General features: G+C 43.9%; 1 protein-coding gene across 14 annotated transcripts in view; it reads right to left on the bottom strand.

Moving 5' to 3' along the window:
• Window positions 1-25,503, bottom strand: part of MMP24 (matrix metallopeptidase 24) — a 162,584-nt gene that overhangs the window by 78,007 nt on the left and 59,074 nt on the right. For all 14 annotated transcript variants that reach the window (XM_073310031.1, XM_073310032.1, XM_073310043.1 and 11 more), the window contains 2 exons: window positions 25,367-25,483; window positions 19,941-20,245 (listed from right to left, as the gene is read on the bottom strand). In XM_073310031.1, coding sequence (XP_073166132.1) covers window positions 19,941-20,245; window positions 25,367-25,483 — 422 coding nt within the window. The remainder of the gene's footprint in view (window positions 1-19,940; window positions 20,246-25,366; window positions 25,484-25,503) is intronic.

Here is a 25,503-nt window from a genome sequence, read left to right as displayed (position 1 = left end):
TCACTCCCCCATGCATTCCCATGGACTTCAATGGAATTGCATCCATTTACACCAGCAGAGAATTTGGCACTTTTTCTTTAAAAATGTGGCTATATTTACTGTTACTATTGATTTTAAAACCTCTTCTTTTTAAGGTTTCCTGAGTTTACAGACTCTAGAGTAGATCCTCCAGACTAGCTGAGCAGTGTTCAGCATGAATCTAGGGTTTGGTGGAAAGAAGGTAGCAGTAAGCCACCTTTGCAGCTCTTGTAGTTTGTTTACAACAACCCTGGTTCCATCAAGAGGAAGAGCAGCCTAAAGGTTGTTCCACCTTCTGCCAACATCCACTGGCCCACAGGGGTCATTCTGGCATCCAGGAATTGGCCAAATATAGTAGCATCTGGTCACCATCTGGACTAGGGATTAGGAGGAGTGTAACACAGGAGCTGCTACATCAGCTCTGTGCCACCTAGGGACTCCTCCACACTAGGGAAATCCTCAGCTGGACATCTGAGCTTGATTTAAATTTGTTTTTTTACCCCAGAATGGCACAATGCAGACTCAGCAGAGCCAAGCATCCGGCCCTCCATCCTTCTCCTCCTGTGGCCTGTGAGTCTGGCTGCCTTTTCAGCAGCAGCTTGTGATCCAGCAGCCACCTTCAAGTCTCAGTTCTTTTGAAAAAATGAACCTGGACTTCTAGGGTGAGATTCTGCTTGACCTGTATACAGGTGTGCAGTGGGGGTGGGAAGAAACTGTCAGCATAACTAACAACTCTTCACTGATTTAAACTATTAGAGACAATTGCAATGTGCAATACATTTTGGTAAGAGACTTTTTAAAAAAATGAATGAGGGCTTAGTGAATGGAATTTTAAACACAGAAACCGGGTCCTGGATTCATAGCGGTGCTTAGGCGTTGTGACGCAGAGCATTGCAGTGCCTAGCTTTTTGGTGCTTAGAACACCTCTGTTATTCACAAAGCCTGAGTCAGGTGCCTAGGGTCCCTATACAATGAATGTGGAGAGATAGGTGCCTGAGAATGCAATTCACAACAGCCAGCGTGGTTGGCAGGGAACCACTTAAACTAGCCAGTGGGAAATACTGACAAGAGGGGTGTGTGCTAAACCCCACCACTCTTGCGGCGAGTGGCTCCTAGGCCTAAGTATGGGCTGCAGGGAGGCAGCTACATTTGATAGCGATTTACAAATGGGAGCTGGTCTCCTGGAGTCAGGCAGCTTAAGTCACTTCTTGTAAGACTGAGTTAGGTGAACAGCTAGCTCCATACAAACAGCTGGAGAAGGAAGTTCTGGTGGTACCAGCCATATTATAACTTTTAGCCCTGCAGTTAGAGCACTCACCTGGGATGTGGTTCAATTCCCCCCGCTGCCTGATGGGACGAAAGGATTTGAACAGTTTCCCATCTGTAGAGAAAGTGCTCTAACCACTGGAAAACACTGAGGTGAATTGCCCTGTCTCCCCTGTTCAAGCTGTTCCACTTTGGATAAAGAAATTAAAGGATGATTGGAGCTACAGAACTGGACCTCCCAGGTGGGTTCCCTAACCGCCAAGCCACAGAGTCATTCTCTCTCTCTCTGGCCCAATGACTCTAAGCATTTATACAGCATAGAACAGCTTCAAAAATGCCTTCTCTCATTTTTCCCTGGTCAGCCAGCCACAGTCTCCCCTCTGCTGTGTCCAAAGATCCCCTTACTTCACCTGGCCTATGTATCAAATTCTCCACCTGACCCTGAATTTGACATTATTTTAATATTTCTATAAGGACCATTTTATGAGCAGCACTGCCTGGAAGCAATGCAAAAGCCTTTTTTGTCCCACATACAAGGACTACTGTCCCTTAATCACCTCTGGGAGGTTCCCCCACCTTCCTGTCTCCATATCCAGCATTTCAAAGACCATCTGGAGCTCCACCTCCCTAGACACGCCTCTCCAGTCAAGGTCATTGACTTTTGATTTGCATGTTCATTGTTCTTATATATATATAGAGAATATATATACATGCTGTTGTGCCTCTTCAGAAATTTCTCATTAATTTTCCCTTCCCTTTGTAAATTATTGAGAGAGTCCTGGCTATCTGTCATAGAAAATATTTTTATTTAAAATGATTCATAGTGTCAGATGGATACATGTTGGTTTAATGATGGTCCAATGCAAAAACAATATTAGAGTGAGACATGACTTCTGGGCATCCTGACCCACCAGCAGTGGAGTGCAGAAAATAAACAGACAGGTGAATTCTGCAATGACCGGTGCAGAGTTGGATAGCAGTGGGAAGACGCCTCAAACTGGTTTTGTTATATTTATATATATTGCCACTATTTCAATTTAATACCAACCAAAATAGAGTTTGCCACTTAAAAAATTGAGTAAATATATTGATTTAACTACACAGATCTATTGATGTGAAACAGACAAGTGTGTGTGGACATACACCAGCTCTCATTGAAATAAGGAGACATTCTTAATCAGTGCAGCTTTTATGTGTGGACTGGGCCTCCGTGGAGATGAGGATCAGTCCCCACTTGTGTTCAGTGGACATGCTGAAACCCCTTGCATCCATACTACGGATGCACTCAGTCATGTTAGCAGCAATGTTTTGGGGGTCACTGCAAACAGCATTCTGGGAGAACTCATGTGCACAGGGAATTATGGAAGTACAGATCAGCCCCTCAGATTTACTCCATGTTCCAGAAGTTGCTTTTCCATGCAGAAAGTATATAAACTGCCAAATGTTTCTACACTTATCAGCTTCTTTTGTGAAATACTTCTTGATCCTCTGTTCTAGCATGGATTTCTCACACCCCAAAGAGTGGCTTTTTAGCGCACTGATATTGGATATTAGGAGCTATAGAAGGAGCTAAGAGGAAACATTGGCAATGGTACTGCCATTACCAGGAGAGACTCTGCCTGTGGGGCACTCAGTAGGAGGACATGATGCACAGGGTACAGTTCTGAGAATGGATGGGTGAGTTCTTAACAGATGAAGCACTCATTGGTGAAGACCCATAGGTACAGTGGGGTGGGACTACGATTTTCCTCAGATGTGGGATAATCAGCGGTGGATGAGGAAAACCATGCTTCATGAAATCTGTCAGGAGCACCAGAACACCAATACCTATTGATAAGTGTGTGGCAATTGCACTTTGGAAGCTATCACTTATTTTACAGGTTGTTGGGAACCCACTCAGGCTCAGAAGATTCACCCGTGGGCTCCCTGATGGTGGAGGTTTGTGAGGCCATCTGTGCTGCATTTCAGCCTGGAGTTCTGAGCAAAATCCCTGAAATTCACAAGGGATGTCATTATCAGGGGTCCCGGAACTCACTCACATCCCCATATTATGCTCTCCCCTGGGCACAGGGGAGTACATCAGCTTTGCGGGCTACTACTCTGTGACACAGGCTTTGGTTGACTACTGTGGGAGACTGATGTACTTACGCACAGAATGCACTGGCAAAGCGCATGATGTGAGGGTGCTCAGGAGGTCCACACTTCCAGTTTGAACAATCCAGGACCCTGTTCTCACAAAGTAATATGGACATTAATGGAGCTTATGGGCATATGGCCATTCTGGGGGACCCAGCATGATCACTGGCTTTTGAGGGCCCAACTCAGATGTAAGGCTGCCTGGGAGAAGAAGGTTTAGCTTTACCCTCAGCAGACGTAGGATGGTACTGGAGAGTGCCTTTGGAAGGCCGAAAGGCCATTGGAGATGACTGCTTACTCAGAGTGTCTGTTCTGTGGAGAATGTGATTGCTATGATTGGAAGATGAAGCTACATAAACCCCACCTAGAAATAAGGCACGCATTTTAACAGGGAGAGTAACTAACCATTGAAACAACTTGCCTAGAATTGTAGTGGATTCTCTGTTACTTGGAGTCTAACTCAGGATACCTTTCTAAAAAATCTGATCTATCTCAATTACAAGTTACTGGACTTGATGCAGGAATCTATGGGTGAAATTCCCTAGCCTGTGTCATGCAGGAGATCAGGCTAGATGATCATAATGGTCCCTTCCGGCTTTTAAATTTTTGTAATAATAATAATATAAACAAAAGTAAAATTTTCAGACTTGATTGCTGAAGTGGAACCACTAATCTCTGTCTTTCAGAAGTCAGAAGCTAGATCTCTACAAATTCAAGCTGAGAACACTTCTGCCCACCATGTAAGAGATGTCCTCTATGCTGCCATGCTTAACTTACATGAGGAATCAACAGGGGATTTTTAATTGAATTATTTGCCTTACTATCAATGTATTACAAGGGTAAGTATCACACTGAGTTCTGGTTTGAACATAAACTTTATTACAAAAACTTTAGAGCAAAACAGCACAACACAGAGAAGGTTATGAAACCATGGAACTGTACAGAACTTTTCGAAGTCATCCACTTAAACTCTTTTAAACTCACATAACCAAACAGTGCAGTACTACCAGTGTACTCCAAATGCATTAGCTTATAGAACAACTTAGAATAAACACTGCATATCCCCTCAATTATAAATGCATTCTTTTTCACCCAGAAGGAACACCAGATTCTTTAAAGGTAATGGAAATCCATCTCAGTTGCATGGTGTTTTTTCCCCCTTTCCTCTGCACAGAAGTGTAGTATATAGGGTAACAGTTGCTTCTTTCTCTCCCCAAGCAGTAGAGTTCTCCAAATTCTGGACTATGTGGTAGTGTAGACATGACGGAGCAGGCATAGCTTGCACAGGACATAGACTGGGACAGCAGACTTGCTTGAGAATCTCTCTCCAGTCACCTCAAAAAATCTCTCAAACATTTATCTCTGGAATTCCCTGCCTTCCTTTTCCATCTCTTTGTCATGTTGCAGATAACTCAGCACTAGTCTGACAGTCATAGTGTTGGTCTTCCTCTTCCTGTGTAGACTGATATCTGAACGAGTGGTCAGATCTCTGGCTAGTGTCAATCTGTAGGTCCTGATGCACGTCCTCCCTTCCTTGCGTCAGAGTTGTGTGGCCTCTCCATTGCTGTCATGGGTCTTCCAGCCCAGCAGCGGTGAAAGTGGAAGGGCCTGTAGGAGGATAAAAAATTAAGTGTTCTGTTAGTATCCATGGCTATAAATTATGGGAACCTTTGCACACAGATCCACAGTCCAACTTTCTCCTATGTGCAGCAAGAAAAGCATCATACACCATGGTAACACTTTCTCTCATAAATGACTAATAATACTTGAAAGCTGAACTTTTTGAAAGTGATACTTCACATTCAGATATTATTAATCATCAAAGAGGGCCAAGAGAACAATGTTGTCACCTGCACAGACAGGATCTAAGGTACTGATAATTCCTATTAGGGCTGTCAATTAATTGCAGTTACCTCACACGATTAACTCAACAAAAATAATCGCGATTAATTACAGTTTTAATCGCTGTTAAATAATAGAATACCAATTGAACTGTATTAAATATTTTTGGATTTTTTTCTACATTTTCAAATATATTGATTTCAATTACAACACAGAATACAAAGTGTACAGTGCTCACTTTATATTACTATTTTTACTACAAATATTTCCACTGTAAAAATGATAAACAAAATAAATAGTATTTTTCAATTCACCTCATACAAGTAGTGTAGTGCAATCTTTTTATCGTGAAAGTGCAACTTACAAATGTAGATTTTTTTGTTACCAAACTACACTCAGAAACAAAACAATATAAAACTTTAGAGCCTACAAGTCCACTCAGTCCTACTTCTTGTTCAGCCAATCGCTAAGACAAACAAGTTTGTTTATATTTACAGGAGATAATGATGCCAGATTTTTATTTACAATGTCACCTGAAAGTGAGAACAGGCAATTTTGTAGCCTGCATTACAAGGTATTTTCGTGCCAGTTATGCTAAACATTCATATGTCCCTTCATGCTTTGGCCACCATTCCAGAGGACATGCTTCCAGGCTGATGACGCTCGTTAAAAAAAATAATTCATTAAGTAAATTTTGAATTAACTCCTTGGGGGAGAATGGTATGTCTCCTGCTCTGTTTTACTGGCATTCTGCCACATATTTTATATTATAGCAGTCTTAAATGATGACCCAGCACAATGTTGTTTGTTTTAAGAACACTTTCACTGCAGATTTGACAAAACACAAAAAAGGTACCAATGTGAGATTTCTAAAGATAGCTACAGCACTCGACTCAGGGTTTAAGAATCTGAAGTGCCTTCCAAAATCCAAGAGGGATGAGGTTGTGGAGCATGCTTTCAGAAGTCTTAAAAGAGCAACAATCCGATTTGGAAACTACAGAACCCAAAACATCAAAAAAGAAAATCAACCTTCTGCTGATTGCATCTGACTCAGATGATGAAAATGAACATGCATTGGTCTGCTCTGCTTTGGATCATTATCAGGCAGAACCCGTCATCAGCGTGGACGCATGTTCTCTGGAATGGTGGTTGAAGATGAAGGGACATATGAATCTTTAGCGCATCTGGCATATAAAATTCTTGCGACGCTGGCTACAACAGTGCCATGCAAATGCCTGTTCTCTCTTTCAGGTGATATTGTAAACAAGAAGTGGGCAGCATTATCGCCTGCAATTGTAAACAAACTTTTTTGTCTGAGCAGTTGGCTGAACAAGAAGTAGGACTGAGTGGACTTGCAGGCTCTAATGTTTTACATTGTTTTGTTTTTGAGTGCAGTTATTTTTTTGTACACAATTCTACATTTGTAAGTTCAACCTTAATGATAAGGTAGATTGCATTACAGTACTTGTATGACATGAATTGAAAAATACTATTTATTTTGGTTTTTAGAGTACAAATATTTGTAATCAAAAATAAATATGAAGTGAGCACTGTACACTTTGTATTCTGTGTTGTAATTGAAATCAATACATTTGAAAATGTAGAAAACATCCAAAAATATTTAAATGGTATTCTATTATTAACAGAGTGATTAATCGCGATGAATATTTTAAATCGCTTGACAGCCCTAATTCCTATAAATTTCAGGAAGTCACAACTCTGGGTAATATTGACTTGCTACAGACACTAGAACCAAAAGCCCACTGACTATGCAGCAGAACTGGGGTACAGGCAAGTTGACTGATAGGTGGAGAGGGCATTTCTGCTATCAGGTAAGGAAGGCTGAAAATTATTAAAAACTGATTAGAATATTGGCTGCATTAAACACCCTCAGATATTGACCCATAAGAATGAGTAAAAAATTAGCTCTAAAATCAACAGCTTATGATAGTCGAATATTTTTGATACTTTCCACGGCCAATATCAGTGTGTCCACCTTGGCCTGAATGAAGGGCTGCTCACATAACTGCGTGCTCTGTTATGTGCAAATGAATTGGTTTAGCTACAGGCCACTTTTAAACACTTTTGAAACCACAAGTTTTCCTTTACTTCTTACCCAAGATGCATATGATACAAGTGCACTGCCATGCATTATCAGTTTAGCAGCGTGTAAGGTGAAAATGACTTTTACTGACTACTTTCATGAAATTGCGTGCTTTGATTTGCTGCTTTTACAAGTTTGAAAAATGCTAGGCTGTCTGCTGCTCGTGTGACAGTACCCATACAGCTGGAGTTGTTAGCTGCTCATATTACAGGAATAAAGTCTTCTCCTGGTTAAACCTTGGTAACTTGCACGTATGCAGTTAACTTCTGAATTCCCCTTGCCCCCAGCTTTCCAAGACAGAGGAAAAAGGGACGTTTGGAAGAGCTGGGTACTTCCCACATGTACAGGCCTGTAAACAACAGCAATGGCAGCCTCCGTAACACCACAAAGGTTTTTACCCACAGACCAAGTAAATAAAAAAAACAATCCCTTACCCGGCTGCAATGGCATCTCTTCCAGTGTCGCCTCCTTGATCTCTGTAATCTCATGTGGGTTGGCCTTTGTTTTTCCAGACAGGTCATGAGACTCAGGAAGGAGTTATTCAGATGCCAGAACGTCAGACTAGATGTTCAAAATGGCCCCTTCTGACCTTGGAATCTACGAATCGTAGGTCTCTTGGAGCTCAGAGGGCTGGGTTTGAATCTCCCTGGAATCAGAGGGCTGGATCTACAGATAAGCCATCTCCTCCCTTCTCAGAGCCCTGCCAGGTGCCTCTACCTGTATCCACCACACAGTCTGGGTTTGTCATAATTCTCTCCAATTTCTCAGAAAAGGAATGTGTCTATGTGCCCACCTAGACCTTTTGCTACTGTCCTTGACCTTCCGGGAGGCCACCTTCATAGCCATAATTTTTCATGGCACTGGTCCCCTATCCGCTGAATTACCAGCTGTGTGAGTTGCCCCAAAATCCTATTGTAGACCTGATAATTCCTGTCGTGAGTCATGGGGCTCCCATATTGCATATGCCTCGGTTTCAAGCTAACCAGAGCACTGACATCTTGGGCTGGGCAGGAGGAAATGTGCTGGCAGCGCCTCACCTGGGGTCTCTAGGTATAAATATCAGGAAGCATGAATGGGTTCCCTAAAGAAAGATGTTCACCATTAGAAGTTGGTCACAAACAGGAGCATTCATTTGCACTGGGAATTTTAAATTGTTAGGTGACTTCTGACCGGGTTGACCCCACGGCAGTAGAGTTTAATTACCTAGCCAGAGAGGGCAGCATGGAACAGTCAGCAGAGGACTGATCTCGCTTGTTTAGTATAGTCTATGCCTACAGTGACAACTGAGCTGAAGTCTAGTGGGGGCCATAGGCTACACAGCAAGATTTGAAGCACATTCTCTAGTCCTTTTGGAGTTTTTTATGTACTAGAGGGCACAACTGAGTTACAACATGACAACAAACTCTAGTCAAGGCAGGGCCTTCGTGAGAAGAATCACAGAATCGTAGGACTGGAAGGGATCTTGAGAGGTCATCTAGTCCAGTCCCCTGCACTCATGGCAGGACTAAGTATTATCTAGACCATCCCTGACAGGTGTTTGTCTAACCTGCTCTTAAAAATCTCCAATGATGGAGATTCCACAACCTACCTAGACAATTTATTCCAGTACTTAACCACCCTGACAGTTAGGAAGTTTTTCCTAATGTCCAACCTAAATCTCCATTGCTGCAATTTAAGCCCATTGCTTTTTGTCCTGTCCTCAGTGGTTAAGAATATTTTTTTTCTCTATTCTACTTGTAACAACCTTTTATGTACTTGAAAACTGTTATCGTGTCCTAAGTTCCCTCTAAGCTGTGCGGCCATGCAGCAGGCTATCAAGGGCTGCATAGGTGGGCAGAGGCACTCCTTCCCCGGCCCAGCCCAGCCCTGCCGGAGCTGCCAAGGAGAGGAGCCCCTCCCCTTGCCCAGCCCCGCCAGAACTTCCGCAGCTCGGGAGAGGAGCCTCTCCCGTGGCCTGGCCGGACCCAGTCCAGCCCAGCCAGAGCTGCCATGGAAGGGACACTTCTCATGTGTTGCTTACAACACGCCTGCTAATACATCCCCTGAGGCAGCCTGCACCCAAAACCCCTCATCCCTGGTCCCACCCCAGAGCCCGCACCCCAAGCTGGAGCCCTCACCCCCCGCACCCAACCCACTGCCCCAGCCCTGAGCCCCCTTACACACCCCAAACCTCTCATCCCCAGCCCCACCTGAGCCCACACCTCCAGCAAAAGCCCTCATCCGCCCACATCCAAATCCTCTTCCCTAGCCCTGAGCCCCCTCCCGCACCCCAATCCCCTCATCCCCAGCCCCACCTAAGCAAGCACCCCCAGCCAGAGCCTTCACCCCCCTGACACCCCAATCCTCTGCCCCAGCCCTGAGCCCGGTCCCACACTCAGAACCCCTCGGCCCCACCCCCGTCAAACATCACCTCCATATTGGTGCACATAACAAAATTCATTCCGCACATGGATGCAAAAAAATTAGACGGAACACCGATCATGTCCCCTCTCAGACTTCTCTTTTCCAGACTAAACAAACCCAGTTTTTTCAATCTTCCCTCACAGGTCATGTTTTTGAGAACTTTAATCATTCTTGTTGCTCCTCTCTGGACTTTCTCCAATTTGTCCACATCTTTCCTGAAATGTGGCAACCAGAACTGGACACAATACTCCAGCTGAGGCCTAATCAGGATGGAGTAGAGCAGAAGAATTACTTCTCGTGTTTTGCTTACAACACTCCTGCTAATACATCCCAGAATGATATTCACTTTTTTGCAACAGTGTAACACTGTTGACTCATATGTAGCCTGTGGTTCACTATGACCCTCAGATCCCTTTTCGCAGTACTCCTTGCTAGGCAGTCATTTCCCATTTTGTATGTGTGCAATTGATTGTTCCTTCCTAAGTGGAGTACTTTGCATTTGTCCTTATAGAATTTCATCCTATTTACTTCAGACCATTTCTCCAGTTTGTCCAGATCATTTTGAATTTTAATCATATCCTCCAAAGCACTTGCAACCTCTCCCAGCTTGGTATCGTCTGCAAACTTTATAAGCGTACGCTCCATGCCATTATCTAAATCACTGATGAAGATATTGAACAGAACTGATCCATGCGGGAACCCACTTGTTATCCCTTCCAGCATGACTGTGAACCACTGTTAACTACTCTCTGGGAATGGTTTTCCAAGAAGTTATGCACCCATGTGATACTAGCTCCATCTAGGTTGCATTTCTCTAGTTTGTTTATGAGAAGGTCATGTGAGACACTATCAAAAGTTTTACTAAAGTCAAGATATACAACGTCTACCACTTCCCCCATCCACAAAGCTTGTTACCCTCTCAAAGAAAGCTATCAGATTGGTTTGACATGATTTGTTCTTGACAAATCCATGCTGTTACTTATCACCTTATCAGCTTCTAGATGTTTGCAAATTATTTGCTTAAGTATTTGCTCCATTATATTTCAAGAAACAGTGTCCTGGACTATTTCACGAGGGAGGATATGACTGTTTGGGAAATCCTGAACAGAAAAGGAAGGCAAATTTAAAAAGTACCTGTGACTCCCTGTACCCCATGTTCACCATTTTTATATGGCTATGATATATTTTGTATGAAATATGCCTTGTGAGGTATCATTTGAAAACTCAATCAACTGAATATTATTATCCTGTTGAAATGTGTGTAACAACACTGTGCGTAAAACTATGGGATTTTACTGTATGACTGTTACCGAAATATGCTATTATTCTGGGTTACATCCATAAACCAATTTCTCAGCCAGCTAGGTGCTAAAACGCCGTTACCTGTTTAATCGAAGATTCACCACACTGACACATTGTCTGTTGGTACTGCTCATCCAACTGATGATCCACACTGACACATATTCAAAGAAGAATAGTGTGATTTAAAACAAACAAACAAAAAACCCACCCTTTTAGAATCATAGAATATCAGGGTTGGAAGGGACCTCAGGAGGTCATCTAGTCCAACCCCCTGCTCAAAGCAGGACCAATCCCCAATTTTTGCCCCCGATCCCTAAATGGCCCCCTCAAGGATTGAGCTCACAACCCTGGGTTTAGCAGGCCAATGCTCAAACCACTGAGCTATCCCATCCCCCCCCTTTTGGGGATATGTAATATTTTTCTTGGTTTAGCGAGTCCAGAAAGTATTCCCTCTATGTGACCACATCTGAATATAGATTTTTTGTTTCCTTAAAATCAGATCAATTATGATTTATTCAAATATTTATCAGCAAAAAATCTTAACTAAAGGTACTGAAAATTTAACAATGCAGTCCTTAAAACTCCCAATGATTTCCTTTGGATCACAATTTGCCTTCAACAAAGAGCTACAGCATAATAGAGAAACTCCTCTCCTGCACTCCATCTCCATTACTTCAGTTTAAGGGGCTAGAGCGACGAAAAGGGGCTCTCCAAAACAAGGGAGGATTCTTTTGGCAAAGGTACAGTGCAAGAAGGCTGTGTGGCTGCCTCCCAAGGACCCCCTCACAAGTCCCAGCACTGGAGCTGGTCTGGGGGCTACGCAGGCATGTCAGGGTAGGAATGCACTATGGATTTTCTGGGAAGCACAGTGGCCCATAAGATGGCCTAGGGTGGCTCCTGTAACTTAGAAACGCCCATAGTGCTAAGAGTGTGTCTACACTGCAGACTTAAGGTGGCTCTGACCTGTGTTTTAGCCCCAACAGCCCAACCACCCTCATACAAAACCCTTATGCCTGTGTTTAGAACCTTTGCTTATTTGCACAGCTGGGGGTATGGGTTAAAGCACAGGTTTTGCTATAAGGCAGGCTCTGACCAGTTCACTTTGCAGTTAGGGTGCAGAAGAAGATTGGATTGCTCAGATCAGTTCTGCATAGCTCAGATCAGCCAAACAGTCTTAGAAGATGCTGTCCCACCATGCTGCTAGCTGACCAGAGGAGCCCACCAGGGTTCTGGTTAACCTCTAGTGTGAATACAGCAAATAGCATGCTTTTGGGAGAAGCATGTGAAACCTGCACTGGTATGAAAACCTGCCATAGAATCATAGAAGATTAGGGTTGGAAGAGACCTCAGGAGGTCATCTAACCTGCTCAACCAACCCCCTGCTCAAATATACCAAACCCAACTAAATCATCCTAGCCAGGGCTTTGTCAAGCCAGGCCTTAAAAACCTTTAAGGATGGAGATTCCACCACTTCCATAAGTAACCCATTCCAGTGCTTCACCACCCTCCTAATGAAACAGTTTTTCCTAATATCCAACCTAGACCTCCACCACTGCAACTTGAGACCATTGCTCCTTGTTCTGTCTTCTGCCATCACTGAGAACAGCCAAGCTCCATCCTCTTTGGAAACCCCCTTCAGGTAGTTGAAGGCTGCTATCAAATCCCCCCTCACTCTTCTCTTCTGCAGACTAAATAAGCCCAGTTCCCTCAGTCTCTCCTCATAAGTCATGTGCCCCGGCCCCCTAATCATTTTCGTTGCCCTCCGCTGGACTCTCTCCAATTTGTCCACATCTTTTCTGTAGTGGGGGGCCCAAAACAGGACACAATACTCCAGATGTGGCCTCACCAATGCCGAATAGAGGGAATAATCACTTCCCTCGATCTGCTGGCAATGCTCTTACTAATGCAGCCCAATATGCCATTAGCCTTCTTGGCAACAAGGACACACTGTTGACTCATATCCAGCTTCTCGTCCACTGTAATCCCCAGGTCCTTTTCTGCAGAACTGCTGCTTAGCCAGTCGGTCCTCAGTCTGTAGCAGTGCACTGGATTCTTCCGTCCTACGTGCAGGACTCTGCACTTGTCCTTGTTGAACCTCATCAGATTTCTTTTAGCCCAATCCTCCAATTTGTCTCGGTCACTCTGGACCTTATCCCTACCCTCCAGTGTATCTAACTCTCCCCCCAGCTTCGTGTCATCCGCGGATTTGCTGAAGGTGCAATCCATCCCATCATCCAGATCATTAATGTTCTGCAAGAAGAGGATTGGATTGGAGAGAGATTGGGGGGCATGTCACAAGCTATGACAGGGAAGGGTACTAGGTCTGTCTCGGCCAAATGGCAGCAAACAGTATGATGTGTGCTCCTTCTCTTTTTATTTTCAATAGGACCATCAAAGTAGGAGAAAGGGAGGAAAGGCATAGAGACGGTCCCTGTCCCAGGAGAGCGCTGCCCAGGGAGTGTTGTCCTATCCCTGCTCTGGAGCAGTAGCATTGACATTTCTTGTTCAGGTGACTGGCTAACAGGTCTGTGGTCGGTGTCCCCCATTGCCTGAATAGGTCGTGAAGTACTGCCGGGTCTATCTTTCACTCATGATTGTGTGTGAATTTGTGACTGAGGCTGTCCGTTATCAAATTTTGTGTGCCTGGGAGTTAACCCACAGACAGTGTGACATCATGGGAGATACACCAGTTCCACAATCTCATCACCTCTGCACAGAGGGAAGGCAACCTGGCTCCCCCTTGTCGATTGATGTAGTACATACAGACTATGTTATCTCTTAGCCTTTGATCAGCAGGAGGAAATGGGCGCAGGCTTTCCTGAGCACCCTTTGCTTGAGGAGGTTGATGTAAAGGGATATCTCCATGGATGACCACCTGCCTTGTGCCATGAGACTGTTAAGATGTGCGCCCCACCCTATGAGTGATGAGTCAGTGGTGAGAAGCAATGATGGCGGGAGGGTGCGAGAAGGGGATCCCTTTGCAAACATTGACTGGGTCCTTCCACCAGTCTAAGGAGTTTTTGACCCTGGTGGATAGTGACAGGGATTTGTCCAATCTGTCTCTGGTCTGTAAACTGAGCTGAAGCACATCTCAAGGTTTCACATGTGAAGCCTGGCATGTGGTCTCACAGCTGTGCCAGTTGATAAGAAAGGAGCCGAAACTACAACTAAGTACAAGGAGACTAACTATAGAAATGCAAAAAGCGAAAACGACGGTCTTAAAGGACCGTGACTAGTTCTGTCTCTAGCCAGGGGCAGTTGAGAAGTAACTGAACGGGGTTAGCCAGCACACACTAGCTAGCCGGGCCTCATGGACACTGCTAGCGAAGTTCTCTGATCAGCAGCGTAAGGACGCAAGCACACCTACAGTGGTGCACCCACAGGGACACTACTCAAAGAAAATCGTGAGATTCCACCTCAAGGCTTGAACTGGATTAACTCAAGAGTAATCAGAAAGGGGACAGAGGGCAGTAGTCCTATAACTGCAACACTAACACTAATAATGCGGAAACAATCAATAATAAAAATGTAAGCTAAATATGATTAAACAACTATATTTTGGTTTGAGCGCAATGCACTCTGGTTGTAGTATGTTGCCATCAAAATAAGGAAAAACAGCAGCCCATAAAACAGCTTAACACTGGAAAATGCTAACCCACCCTGGTGTTAGGGATTTTCTACTGTGTGCCTCTTCACTTCAGTCTTTTTAACTTGCCAAATACAATTCTTAATTATATTGTCACTTTTCAGTGTGAATGGGAAGGGCTGACACCAAGTTAAACACATGATAAAATAACAATATGAACAATGTATATTTCCCTCCGGTTTTATAACTCTAAAGCCTCATGTTACACAATATGGAATGGTGACTATGAAGGAAAATAATCAGTCACTTTTGATGGCCTAGGTTGGCTCATACTACTGAGAAGAAGGCTTGATTGTCATGTCAGAGGGTAAAGAATATATAGGGCACCCCAATATTCACAGTCATGGTCTGAGAAAACATGGAAGCATTTCTATGTGGATTTTTACTGGCTCTTTTGAGGGACTCATGTTCTGAATGGACATAAATGCTTAGCCATAGTGGCCAGAAACTGGAATCTGTCTGACAGCCCCTACACCTAACATGTGAACTATCCAGAAACTGTATTAAACGTTTAGCTAGCTAATTAATTCAAATGGACCACAGTTTTTGTGTCCTGTGAGAAAAACCAAAGAAGTCTTGTGTTCTTCACATGGAATGTCATCTATTCAGAAATGACTAATTCTTTCTTTACTGAATTTGAAACACAGTTTGCACTCTTACTGAAAGGTTTCAGAGTAGCAGCCGTGTTAGTCTGTATCCGCAAAAAGAAAAGGAGTACTTGTGGCACCTTAGAGACTAACAAATTTATTTGAGCATAAGCTTTCGTGAGCTACAGCTCACTTCATCGGATGCATAAAGTGGAAAGTACAGTGAGGAGATTTTATATACACACAGACCATGAAAAAATACACATTGTAAGGAGAGTGATCACTTAAGATGAGATGTACAAACACTTACAAGATCTCTATCAAGCATTCTTACAGCTACAATACCCACCTGCTGAAGTGAAGAAACAGATTGACAGAGCCAGAAGAGTACCCAGAAGTCACCTACTACAGGACAGGCCCAACAAAGAAAATAACAGAACGCCACTAGCCATCACCTTCAGCCCTCAACTAAAACCTCTCCAACGCATTATCAAGGATCTACAACCTATCCTGAAGGACGACCCAACACTCTCACAAATCTTGGGAGACAGGCCAGTCCTTCCCTACAGACAGCCCCCAACCTGAAGCAAATACTCACCGGCAACCACACACCACACAACAAAAACACTAACCCAGGAACCTATCCTTGCAACAAAGCCCGTTGCCAACTGTGTCCACATATCTATTCAGGAGACACCATCATAGGGCCTAATCACATCAGCCACACTATCAGAGGCTCGTTCACCTGCACATCTACCAATGTGATATATGCTATCATGTGCCAGCAATGCCCCTCTGCCATGTACATTGGGGAAACTGGACAGTCTCTACGTAGAAGAATAAATGGACACAAATCAGATATCAAGAATTATAACATTCATAAACCAGTCGGAGAACACTTCAATCTCTCTGGTCACTCAATTTCTGATCTCAAAGTGACTATCCTTCACCAAAAAGACTTTGAAAACAGACTGCAGTGAGAGACTGCTGAATTGGAATTAATTTGCAAATTGGATACAATTAACTTAGGCTTGAATAGAGACTGGGAGTGGTTGAGTCATTATATTAAGTAAAACTATTTCCCCTTGTTTATTCCTCCCCCAGCCCCCCAAGAACCCCACTGTTCCTCAGACGTTCTTGTTAACTCCTGGAAATGTGCTGGAAATGGCCCACCTTGATTATCACTTCAAAAGGTTTTCTCTCCCCCCACCCCACTCTCCTGCTGGTAATAGCTCATCTTAAGTGATCACTCTCCTTACAATGTGTATTTTTTCATGGACTGTGTATATATAAAATCTCCTCACTGTACTTTCCACTTTATGCATCCGATGAAGTGAGCTGTAGCTCACGAAAGCTTATGCTCAAATAAATTGGTAAGTCTCTAAGGTGCCACAAGTACTCCTACTCTTACTGAAGAGTCCCCCACATTTCTTCTGGTTGGACAACAATTGCATGTTACTGTCAACTTGTTAAAACTGTTGAGGGTGAGACAGGTGAAAAGCAAAAAAACTACAGGTACGCCAGCCAAAAACAGTTGTTAAACCAGGCTCATGGGCACTAGCTTAACAATACTGCATGGACTAAATGGGTTCCTCCTGTAGTCAGTGTTAAGAAAGAATCAATATCATACACAGGTTTCAGAGTGGCAGCCGTGTTAGTTTGTATCAGCAAAAATAAAGAGGAGTACTTGTGGCACCTTAGAGACTAACAAATTTATTTGAGCATAAGCTTTCATGGGCTAAAACCCACTTCATCGGATGCATGCAGTGGAAAATACAGTAGGAAGATATATATATACTGTGACAAAGTTCCTGCTCTACCTTGCTGGGTCTTGTGCTTATTGGCGGATTTGCTTGCCTTGGAGCTTCACGGCAGCTCTCAGTTTGGCCGTTTTTCTGAACCCACAGTCCAGGTCGACTCCTCCTGTGTCTGACCAGGAGTTGGGAGGATTTGGGGGGAACCCGGGCCTGCCCTCTACTCCGGGTTCCAGCCCAGGGCCCTGTGGAATGCAGCTGTCTAGAGTGCCTCCTGGAACAGCTGTGTGACAGCTACAACTCCCTGGGCTACTCCCTCATGGCCTCCTCCCAACACCTTCTTTATCCTCACCATAGGACCTTCCTCCTGGTGTCTGATAATGCTTGTACACCTCAGTACTCCAACAGTCCGCGTTCTCACTCTCAGCTCCTAGTGCCTCTTGCTCCCAGCTCCTCACACGCACACCACAAACTGAAGTGAGCTCTTTTTTAAAACCCAGGTGCCCTGATTAGCCTTTCTTAATTGATTCTAGCAGCTTCTTGATTGGCTGCAGGTGTTCTAATCAGCCTGTCTGTCTTAATTGTCTCCAGAAGGTTCCTGATTGTTCTGGAACCTTCCCTGCTACCTTACCCAGGGAAAGGGGACCTACTTAGCCTGGGGCTAATATATCTGCCTTCTATTACTCTCCTATAGCCATCTGGCCCGACCCTGTCACAATAGACAGAGAACGTGAAAAAATGGGTGTTGCCATATACACTATAACGAGAGTGATCAATTAAGGTGAGTTATTATCAGCAGGATAAGGTTTTTTTCTCCTGCTGATAATAGCTCACCTTAATTGATCACTCTCATTATAGCGTGTGTGGCAACACCCATTTTTTCATGTTCTCTGTGTATATCTATATCTTCCTACTGTATTTTCCACTGAATGCATCCGACGAAGTGGGTTTTAGCCCACAAAAGCTTATGCTCAAATAAATGTATTAGTCTCTAAGGTGCCACAAGTACTCCTCGTTCTTTTTGCTAATATCATATACAGAGAATAGTCTCACATGCCAGAAATATTTTGGTGAGCATTTAAGCAGGACCTACAATGCCAATTTCAGTGCCCTGCACTGCTGATGTCATTCAGTGAATAACAGTTTTGCAAACACCAATGCTTCACGGTAAGTTTCAGATAGTTTGCCTGAGTTTTCTATAGAGTTGTGTTAAAAAACATTCCCATCAGGGGTAGAATGTCTTAGATATTAATAGTCTATGTAGCTCTGCTTTTTATTGAGTAGCCCACTTTATCTGTCTGTCTTAAGAGTTTCAAAAATTATAAAATTGGCAGCAGCTATTCTAAAATCTTTCCTTTTTTATGTAGAAAAGCACAATATAGAAAGAGAGCTTTGTTACTGACCTACTGCTGGTGGGGTTGTTGTTTTTTTGGTGAGTCTATTTCAGTTCCAAAATGAACAGCCAACCCTGCCATCAGGATGGAGACAACACTAATTACAAAGAACACGCTTTAGGAAACAAATCTAGAAGCAAAGGGTAGTAATACCCCAGCTGAAGGACATCATCTACAATGAATGTTCCATTCTATGCATCTGATGAAGTGGGCTGTAGCCCAGGAAAGCTTATGCTCTAATAAATTTGTTAGTCTCTAAGGTGCCACAAGTACTCCTGTTCTTTCAATGAAAGGGATAACATTCAGCCACATGGGGAGAAAGCCCCTACCAAAGTGAAACTGCTTCAAACTCTGGCAACAGCACTTATGAAGAAAACATACTGAAAGAGAGAGCCTACAGTGAGGGGGAATACCAACTGAGTGACACAATAAGGGAGGAACAGACTACCCTTCAAAGGTGAACAGAGCCTGCACTGAGGGGGCATTACACCTTAACTCAGGCACTTTGATACTATGGTGATGACCCTTCACAGAACTCCAAATTCCTAGTATTAAACATGTTTCCTTTAAGCTACAATGTTCTAATAGTGTTTAAAATTAACTAATCTTTATTTACAAGCATAACTTTATCTTGACAATGCATTTTTTTCTAGGAATTGTTCTGAATCCATGATCTTCTCCATGCACATGGATCTGTAATTGGAGTCTTATGTATCATTTAGCGTTCAGTTAAAATAGCTTAACACTCTTTTTCAACTTGTGAAAGACCCATGCTCCCACTGAAGAAAAGGTCTGAAAATAAAAAAAGCAAGTGTTTGGGGTTATTGGAAGGGAAGATAAAACCCAAAAGCTCACAAAATGTCTTCACTGTTTAATACTCAAAAGACAGTTTTCCTTATTCCCAACAAGCATCTTTAAACTAGCCAACAAACCCTCTCTTCTGGCCTGAAACTCAACATGGGAAATTTCAGGCCAAAATAATATTTGGGAAATTAGAAATTAAGTAAAAAATTATGAAACTTACAACTGAAACCTTTTTCTGCTTTCTTACCTCTGAACTCCCTGCTGAGCAACTGCATCACTGTCTTTGCTGAGCACACTCAGCATCTCAGTCGGCTTGGGATAGGGATGCCAACTTTGCCTCTCTTTCTTCAGCACTCATACCACCTTCCTCCCCTAAGGGACAATCATCTCTGCAGAGATAGTGGCCCAAATCTTCAAAGACCTGCACAGCTAAGTATACACACATTTTTGCTCACTCCTAAATACATTCATTCATGTGCATATAGGTGAGAAGGTGCATAAACCTCTAATATGTGCACACACATCAGGGACTTGTGCATTTAAGAGGGAGTGCATTTCTTTTTAACTGGGGCCAATCTCTGGAAAAAGAGGGCTCCACTAACCTGCCATTTCCCCCACTAAAAGCCTATTGTTGAGTTTACATTCAGCTTGTTCTTGTTTTATACATTTGACCTGCAATCTTACCATCATGATTAGAATTTCCCAAAGTCCACGGCTCATCTGAATCGAAGTGAGTATCTCCTCCTATTCCTGGTCCAGGAAAGTAAGCATGGGCTAGGAATCCACCTTCTCCATCAAATGGAGAACTGTCTCCATGGAAACCAGAAGCAAAAAATATCATAATATCTGCTTCCTTCCTGTCACTTTTAACTTCATGATAAGGGACCTCTTCAAAGGTTAGTGGCGTCACTCTCTGCCAAACATCAAATGCCTGACGAATGGCTCTCCTTGTATCAAGCTCTCCAACCTTGGGGGTGTGGTTGTGAACACTGTGTAAATGAGAAGAGAAGGATTGATTAAAGGCACACATCCTATTCAAGTCTTCCTATTACAACAGCTAGCAATTCTTGCACATAGGTAAAACTGAATAGGGTCTCCATTTCTGCAGGCAAATAACTGTGCCTGCAACTATCTGCACCTGCAGTTTAGGTCAGTTTTAGCCCGCATCCAAAGCCCACTGAAGCTAACGGGAATCCCTCCTTGACTTCAGTGGATGTTGCGTCAGGCCCTGAATGCCTGATTACATTCACAAATTAGGGACTTAGATGTATAATTTGAAAGTGCAAATTATTGCAGGTAAATTTATGTGTCTGCTATTAACCTGCAAAAATGTAGGCAAGTGTATAAGAAACTGGCCCTTAAATTCTTTCTAAGCAGCATACCCATGACTATATTACTGAGCCTGACTGATCTCCTTTACTCATAGTAGTTCAAATGAAACCCATGAGACTCCTTGAGTGAGTAAAAACTCACCAGTGTGACACAGCTGCCAAATTTTGTGCAATTCCATGTGTGACATTTTATGAAAAATATTTCATGAACTAATTTGTTTATTTACAAATAACTTGTATATAATCCCAAACTTCATTTTTAAAAATGCTCCGGATTTAGTGCTGGCAAAAGGTGCCAGCTTGTGAACCCTGGAAAATGTAGTCCTCAGTTTGCGTGCAGGGCAACAACAGTGCAAGCTTTCCAGATACTGTACCGCCAGGCCTGCTTCTCAGAGGCACAGGGGCAGTTAAGTCTCCATGGCTTCTCTGCTGAGTCTGCCAACTAGCACCAAGTGCAGTGGTGAACAACTCCCCTGGGAGAGGCTGCATTCAAAATGGTGACCTACCTATGCAAGGCTCTGTAGCTCAATGTCTCGAGGCATCTACCCCTTAAATAAATGCTAATTTAAGATGGGGGTCATATATATGTATAATATACAAAAAATTCTCAAGATACTATCAAGGCTGTCAAATAAAGCTTTGATTACTCTGAAAATGCCAGTATTATGTACACTTGTATAACCTGTTCAGCCCCTTGGCATGTGGATTAAGTTGCAGTCTTTACTGACACGATCATACACTATGTTTTCTTCCCCCATGGGACAGCAGCAAAGTCTGAACCCAAGACTTTCAGAGCTATAGAAAAGGCCTCAGCCACTCAAGCTATAGGAATAACGAGAAGCAGAAGCACACTGTTATCCTTTATATGAGCAAGTCCCTAAAGGGGGCATAATATACCGTTTCCCAATGAGTTCTATTCCTGACTCTGGGAGCAGGCTGTGCTCCAGTGGTTAGAACAATGGATCCAGACATTACAGCTTACCACATGATTTTTCACTCTCATTCTGCAAGGCAGCAGAACAAATCTGATAAGGTAATTTTAGAGACTCGTACTCTGGGCCCAACTTAGCTTGAGCTGTGCAGCTTTTGAGTTAGCTTATCTATGAAATAAATGCATACTGATTGACTCCCCTAAGGTAGGGTTATAAAGTCTGGGGTGGGTGGGAGACCGTGGCTGATGGTTTAGCTGAGGCCCCCGAGGCCGACGTGAGCCCTTGTGAGGGCTGTGGGAACCCCCAAGGGTACCGGGGGCCAGCCACTGGCCCTAGAGCATGATGCAGTGGGCGGTGCCGCCTTTAGAGTGGGTATCCCCAGTGCAGGGCCATGCCTGCTGATGTGGACTCCTGTTCGGTACTGGAGTCCAGAGAAGAGGGATCGTGTCTGGGAGACCAGGATGGTACCAATCGTTCGTCCTGGTTGTGACGATGCTGATCCCGGTGCTGCAACAGGGATCTGTCCGAGTGTGATGAGTCCCTGTGCCTTAAGCGATGCCAGTCCATTGAGCAGGAGCAGGAGCGAGTTGGCCATCAAGGTGGGGAGCGACCAATAACAAGGCTCTTGGGACCACTGGCTTGTGTCCCTGGAGCAGTGCCACACACTCGAGGAGTGGCTAGGTCAGTCCTGGTATCGGGGCTACAGGGATGGGCACACCTCCAAGGGCCTGCGCCAAGTCACCGGCGATCTGCGTCTCAAGCCCTGCGAGCGGTGCCCCAAGTCCAAAGACCAGTGAAGGCTCCTTCAGCCCAGCCTCCCTATGTCTGAGGCCTGGCAGTTCTGCGCGGGCAAGCACTGGCAGGACACTCACTGAGGAGGAGAGCGATGCCACACAGATGGCGACTGCTGGAAAGGTCCCATGGCACACTAAGATATCCTGTGTCGCCTGCAGGGCCTCGGACGTCGATGGCATGTCCAGGTGCTGGAGGACCGCGTCGCTCTCCGGGGTGCCAGGCACGTCTCAGGATGGGCTAACCCACTCGACCTGAGCTGGAGCTCGACTCCCGTACGGAGGTGAAGAGCTGCCCTTCATGGGTCCTTGCTCCCCTCTGGCCCCCTCCTTCCCTTTACAGGATGTCAGAGATTGTCCCCTCCCGGCCATTCTTTGCTTCCTGGCTGGTGCTGGGGAGCGGGAATCAGCGTCGGTCCGAAGACGGCACCGGCAGAGTGCTCCAGACCAATGCCGCGATACTAGGAGTAGAGTCCGATCCGGATGGCTCCGGTGTTGGTGCTAGTGCAGATTCCATAAGGAGCACCCGGAGATGTATGTCTCGCTCCTTCTTTGTCCGAGGTTTCAACCCCTTGCAGATCTGACACTTGTCACTGATATGGGTCTCGCCCAGGCACCTCAGACAGCTACTATGAGGATTGCCGATGGGCATCGGTTTTTTGCAGCAATCACAGGGTTTGAAGCCTCGGGATCAGGGCATGCCCCATCCCTACGCTGAGTCCTGTCCAGGACTAACTAACTAACTAACTAACTACACTAAGGGAAACTACTAACAACTTTTAACTATTTACAGAGAAAAGTTCGTCTCAACGGATTCAGAACGAGAAGGCTTGCCAAAGCAAGAGATGTTCCAGCACCATCACTGGTGGTAGGAAGGAACCGAGGGTGGTGGGAGCCAGCGGCGCCCCTTATACCGCACCATATGGGCGCCACTCCAGAGGGCACCAGAGCCAGTCTCCTGTGGATACCACTGAGGGAAAAATTTCCGGCACTGGTGCATGTGGCAAGCACACACACCTACAATGGAATGGACACGAGCAAGCACTCGAAGAAGAACCACTCTTGCCAAAGTCTCTAATGACCTCTTCCTGGCCAAAACTCAAAATCAGTGCTACATCCTCATTCTACTTGACCTGTCAGCTGCCTTTCATACAGTTGCCCATGCTTTTCTTCTGGAAATCTTGTCCTCCCTTGGTTTCTATGACTCCACCCTCTGCTGTTCTCCTCTTACCTCTCTAATCACTCCTTCAGTGCATCATTCAGGGGATCCTCCTCATCCTCCCTCCAGCTTTCTGTGAAGGCTCTTCATGGCTCTTTCCTTGGTCCTCTTCTCTTCTCCTACTACACCTTATCTCTGGGTAATCACATCAGTAAATACAAATTCAACAAGCATGTCTATGCTCAGGGATTAAAAATCTACATCTTTATTCCTCCTTCGGTCCAAAAATTAAAATCTCAGCCTGTCTCTCCAACATCTCCTCGTGGATGTCTAGCCATCAGCTCAAACTCAACATGACTAGCTCTTAATCTTCACTCCAAATCCTGGATCCAATGGACACTGTATTCCAGGAACGCTCTCACTAATGCTGCATACAATAGCAATATGCCCTCCCTACTACTACTTGACACTCCCCTGCTTACACATCCAAGAATCCCATTAGCAGGCGGAGTCGACGGGGGAGCATTAGCAATCGACCTACCACAGTGAAGACACTGAAGTAGATACACATAGCTGAAGTTGCGTAACTTAGATCGATCCTCCCCAGTGTAGACCAGGCCTTAGCTACAGCATTTCACTGGGACCTCATGTTCAATTGGTTTCTACCATGATTCCTAAGTCCTTTTCCAAGTCACTGCTTTCCAGGATATAGTTCCCCATCCTTAAGAGTTGGTATGGGAACCCCCATTTTTTCATGTTCTCTGTGTGTGTATATATATATCTTCCTACTGTATTTTCCACTGCATGCATCTGATGAAGTGGGCTTTAGTCCATGAAAGCTTATGCTCAAATAAATTGGTTAGTCTCCAAAGTGCCACAAGTACTCCTCATTCTTTTTGCTGATACAGACTAACACAGCTACCACTCTGCATCCTGTAAGTGTGACTTATATTCTTTGTTCCTAGATAGAGGACCTTGCATCTGACTGTATTAAAATACTCTGTCTGATCTGTCTTTATCATTATTTACCATTCCACCAATTTTTCTGCCATCTGCAAACTTTACCAGCAACAAGTTTCATGCCAAGAACAGATGCCTGCAGGACTTGATTAGAAGCATCTCCTTTGGATGATAATTCACCATTAACAATTACTAGATATTTTTCTATAGTTCCATTATCATGAAGTTACCCAATATAGATAATTTTAGAAATGTTTTCACTAAGTTTGTGTAGCCTGTAAAAAGTAAAAGTTAGACTGAAACTCCTTTCAGCTAAATCCAATTATTTCAATACTTCACTTAGTTTTAATACAAATGTCATAAAATGTTTGCAGAAAATTCCTGGCAGAGTCCATTGTGACTCTGGACTTGATACATACTTGGAATATTAGATATATAAAAATAAGAAATTTGTTTATTATTTTATAGTGGCAAAACATTTTTGAGTGCTTTACAGAACAAAAAGAAAAGACATCCATTTGTAATATTCAGTATGACCTCTGGAAAACTGTCACTAAAACGCATTCAGGGTTTAAATGACATAATCAAAAAGCAGGTAGGGAACAAATAATTGTTAGGTAGTACTTTTGATTATGTCATTTAAGACAAGGGCCAGATTTACAAAGGCACCTAAAGATTCTGATAGGCACTTACTGAGATGTCCAAAAGAATTTAAGCAGGTTTGGCACCTAACTAATGGGACCTAAATACCTTTGAAAATCTGGTCCTAAACGCCTACAATTTTGAAAATGGGATTTAGACTCCTAAGTCACTTAGGCACTTTTGAAAAAAAATACTTTCCATGTTTTTCTAAAGTTCAGCAGGCCATATGTATTTTCACAGTTCAATATAAAATCTACATCAAACTAATCTTCACCTTAGAAAAATTAGAATATACCTGTATGTTATATGCTTCTGCCTCCATTTTTGTCCAGTTAACGCATATCGCTTATTCCTTCGGCTATGGCTTATATGGGGATGATCAGGAACCCCACATCGAGGCTTCTTCATCCATCTAAAAAAAAGTCCAAAATA

This window comes from Lepidochelys kempii, chromosome 13, assembly GCF_965140265.1.
Source record: "Lepidochelys kempii isolate rLepKem1 chromosome 13, rLepKem1.hap2, whole genome shotgun sequence".
Classification (NCBI taxonomy): domain Eukaryota; kingdom Metazoa; phylum Chordata; order Testudines; family Cheloniidae; genus Lepidochelys; species Lepidochelys kempii.
The sequence above is the reverse complement of the archived record's forward strand: the minus strand, read 5'-3'. Positions and strand labels throughout refer to the sequence as shown.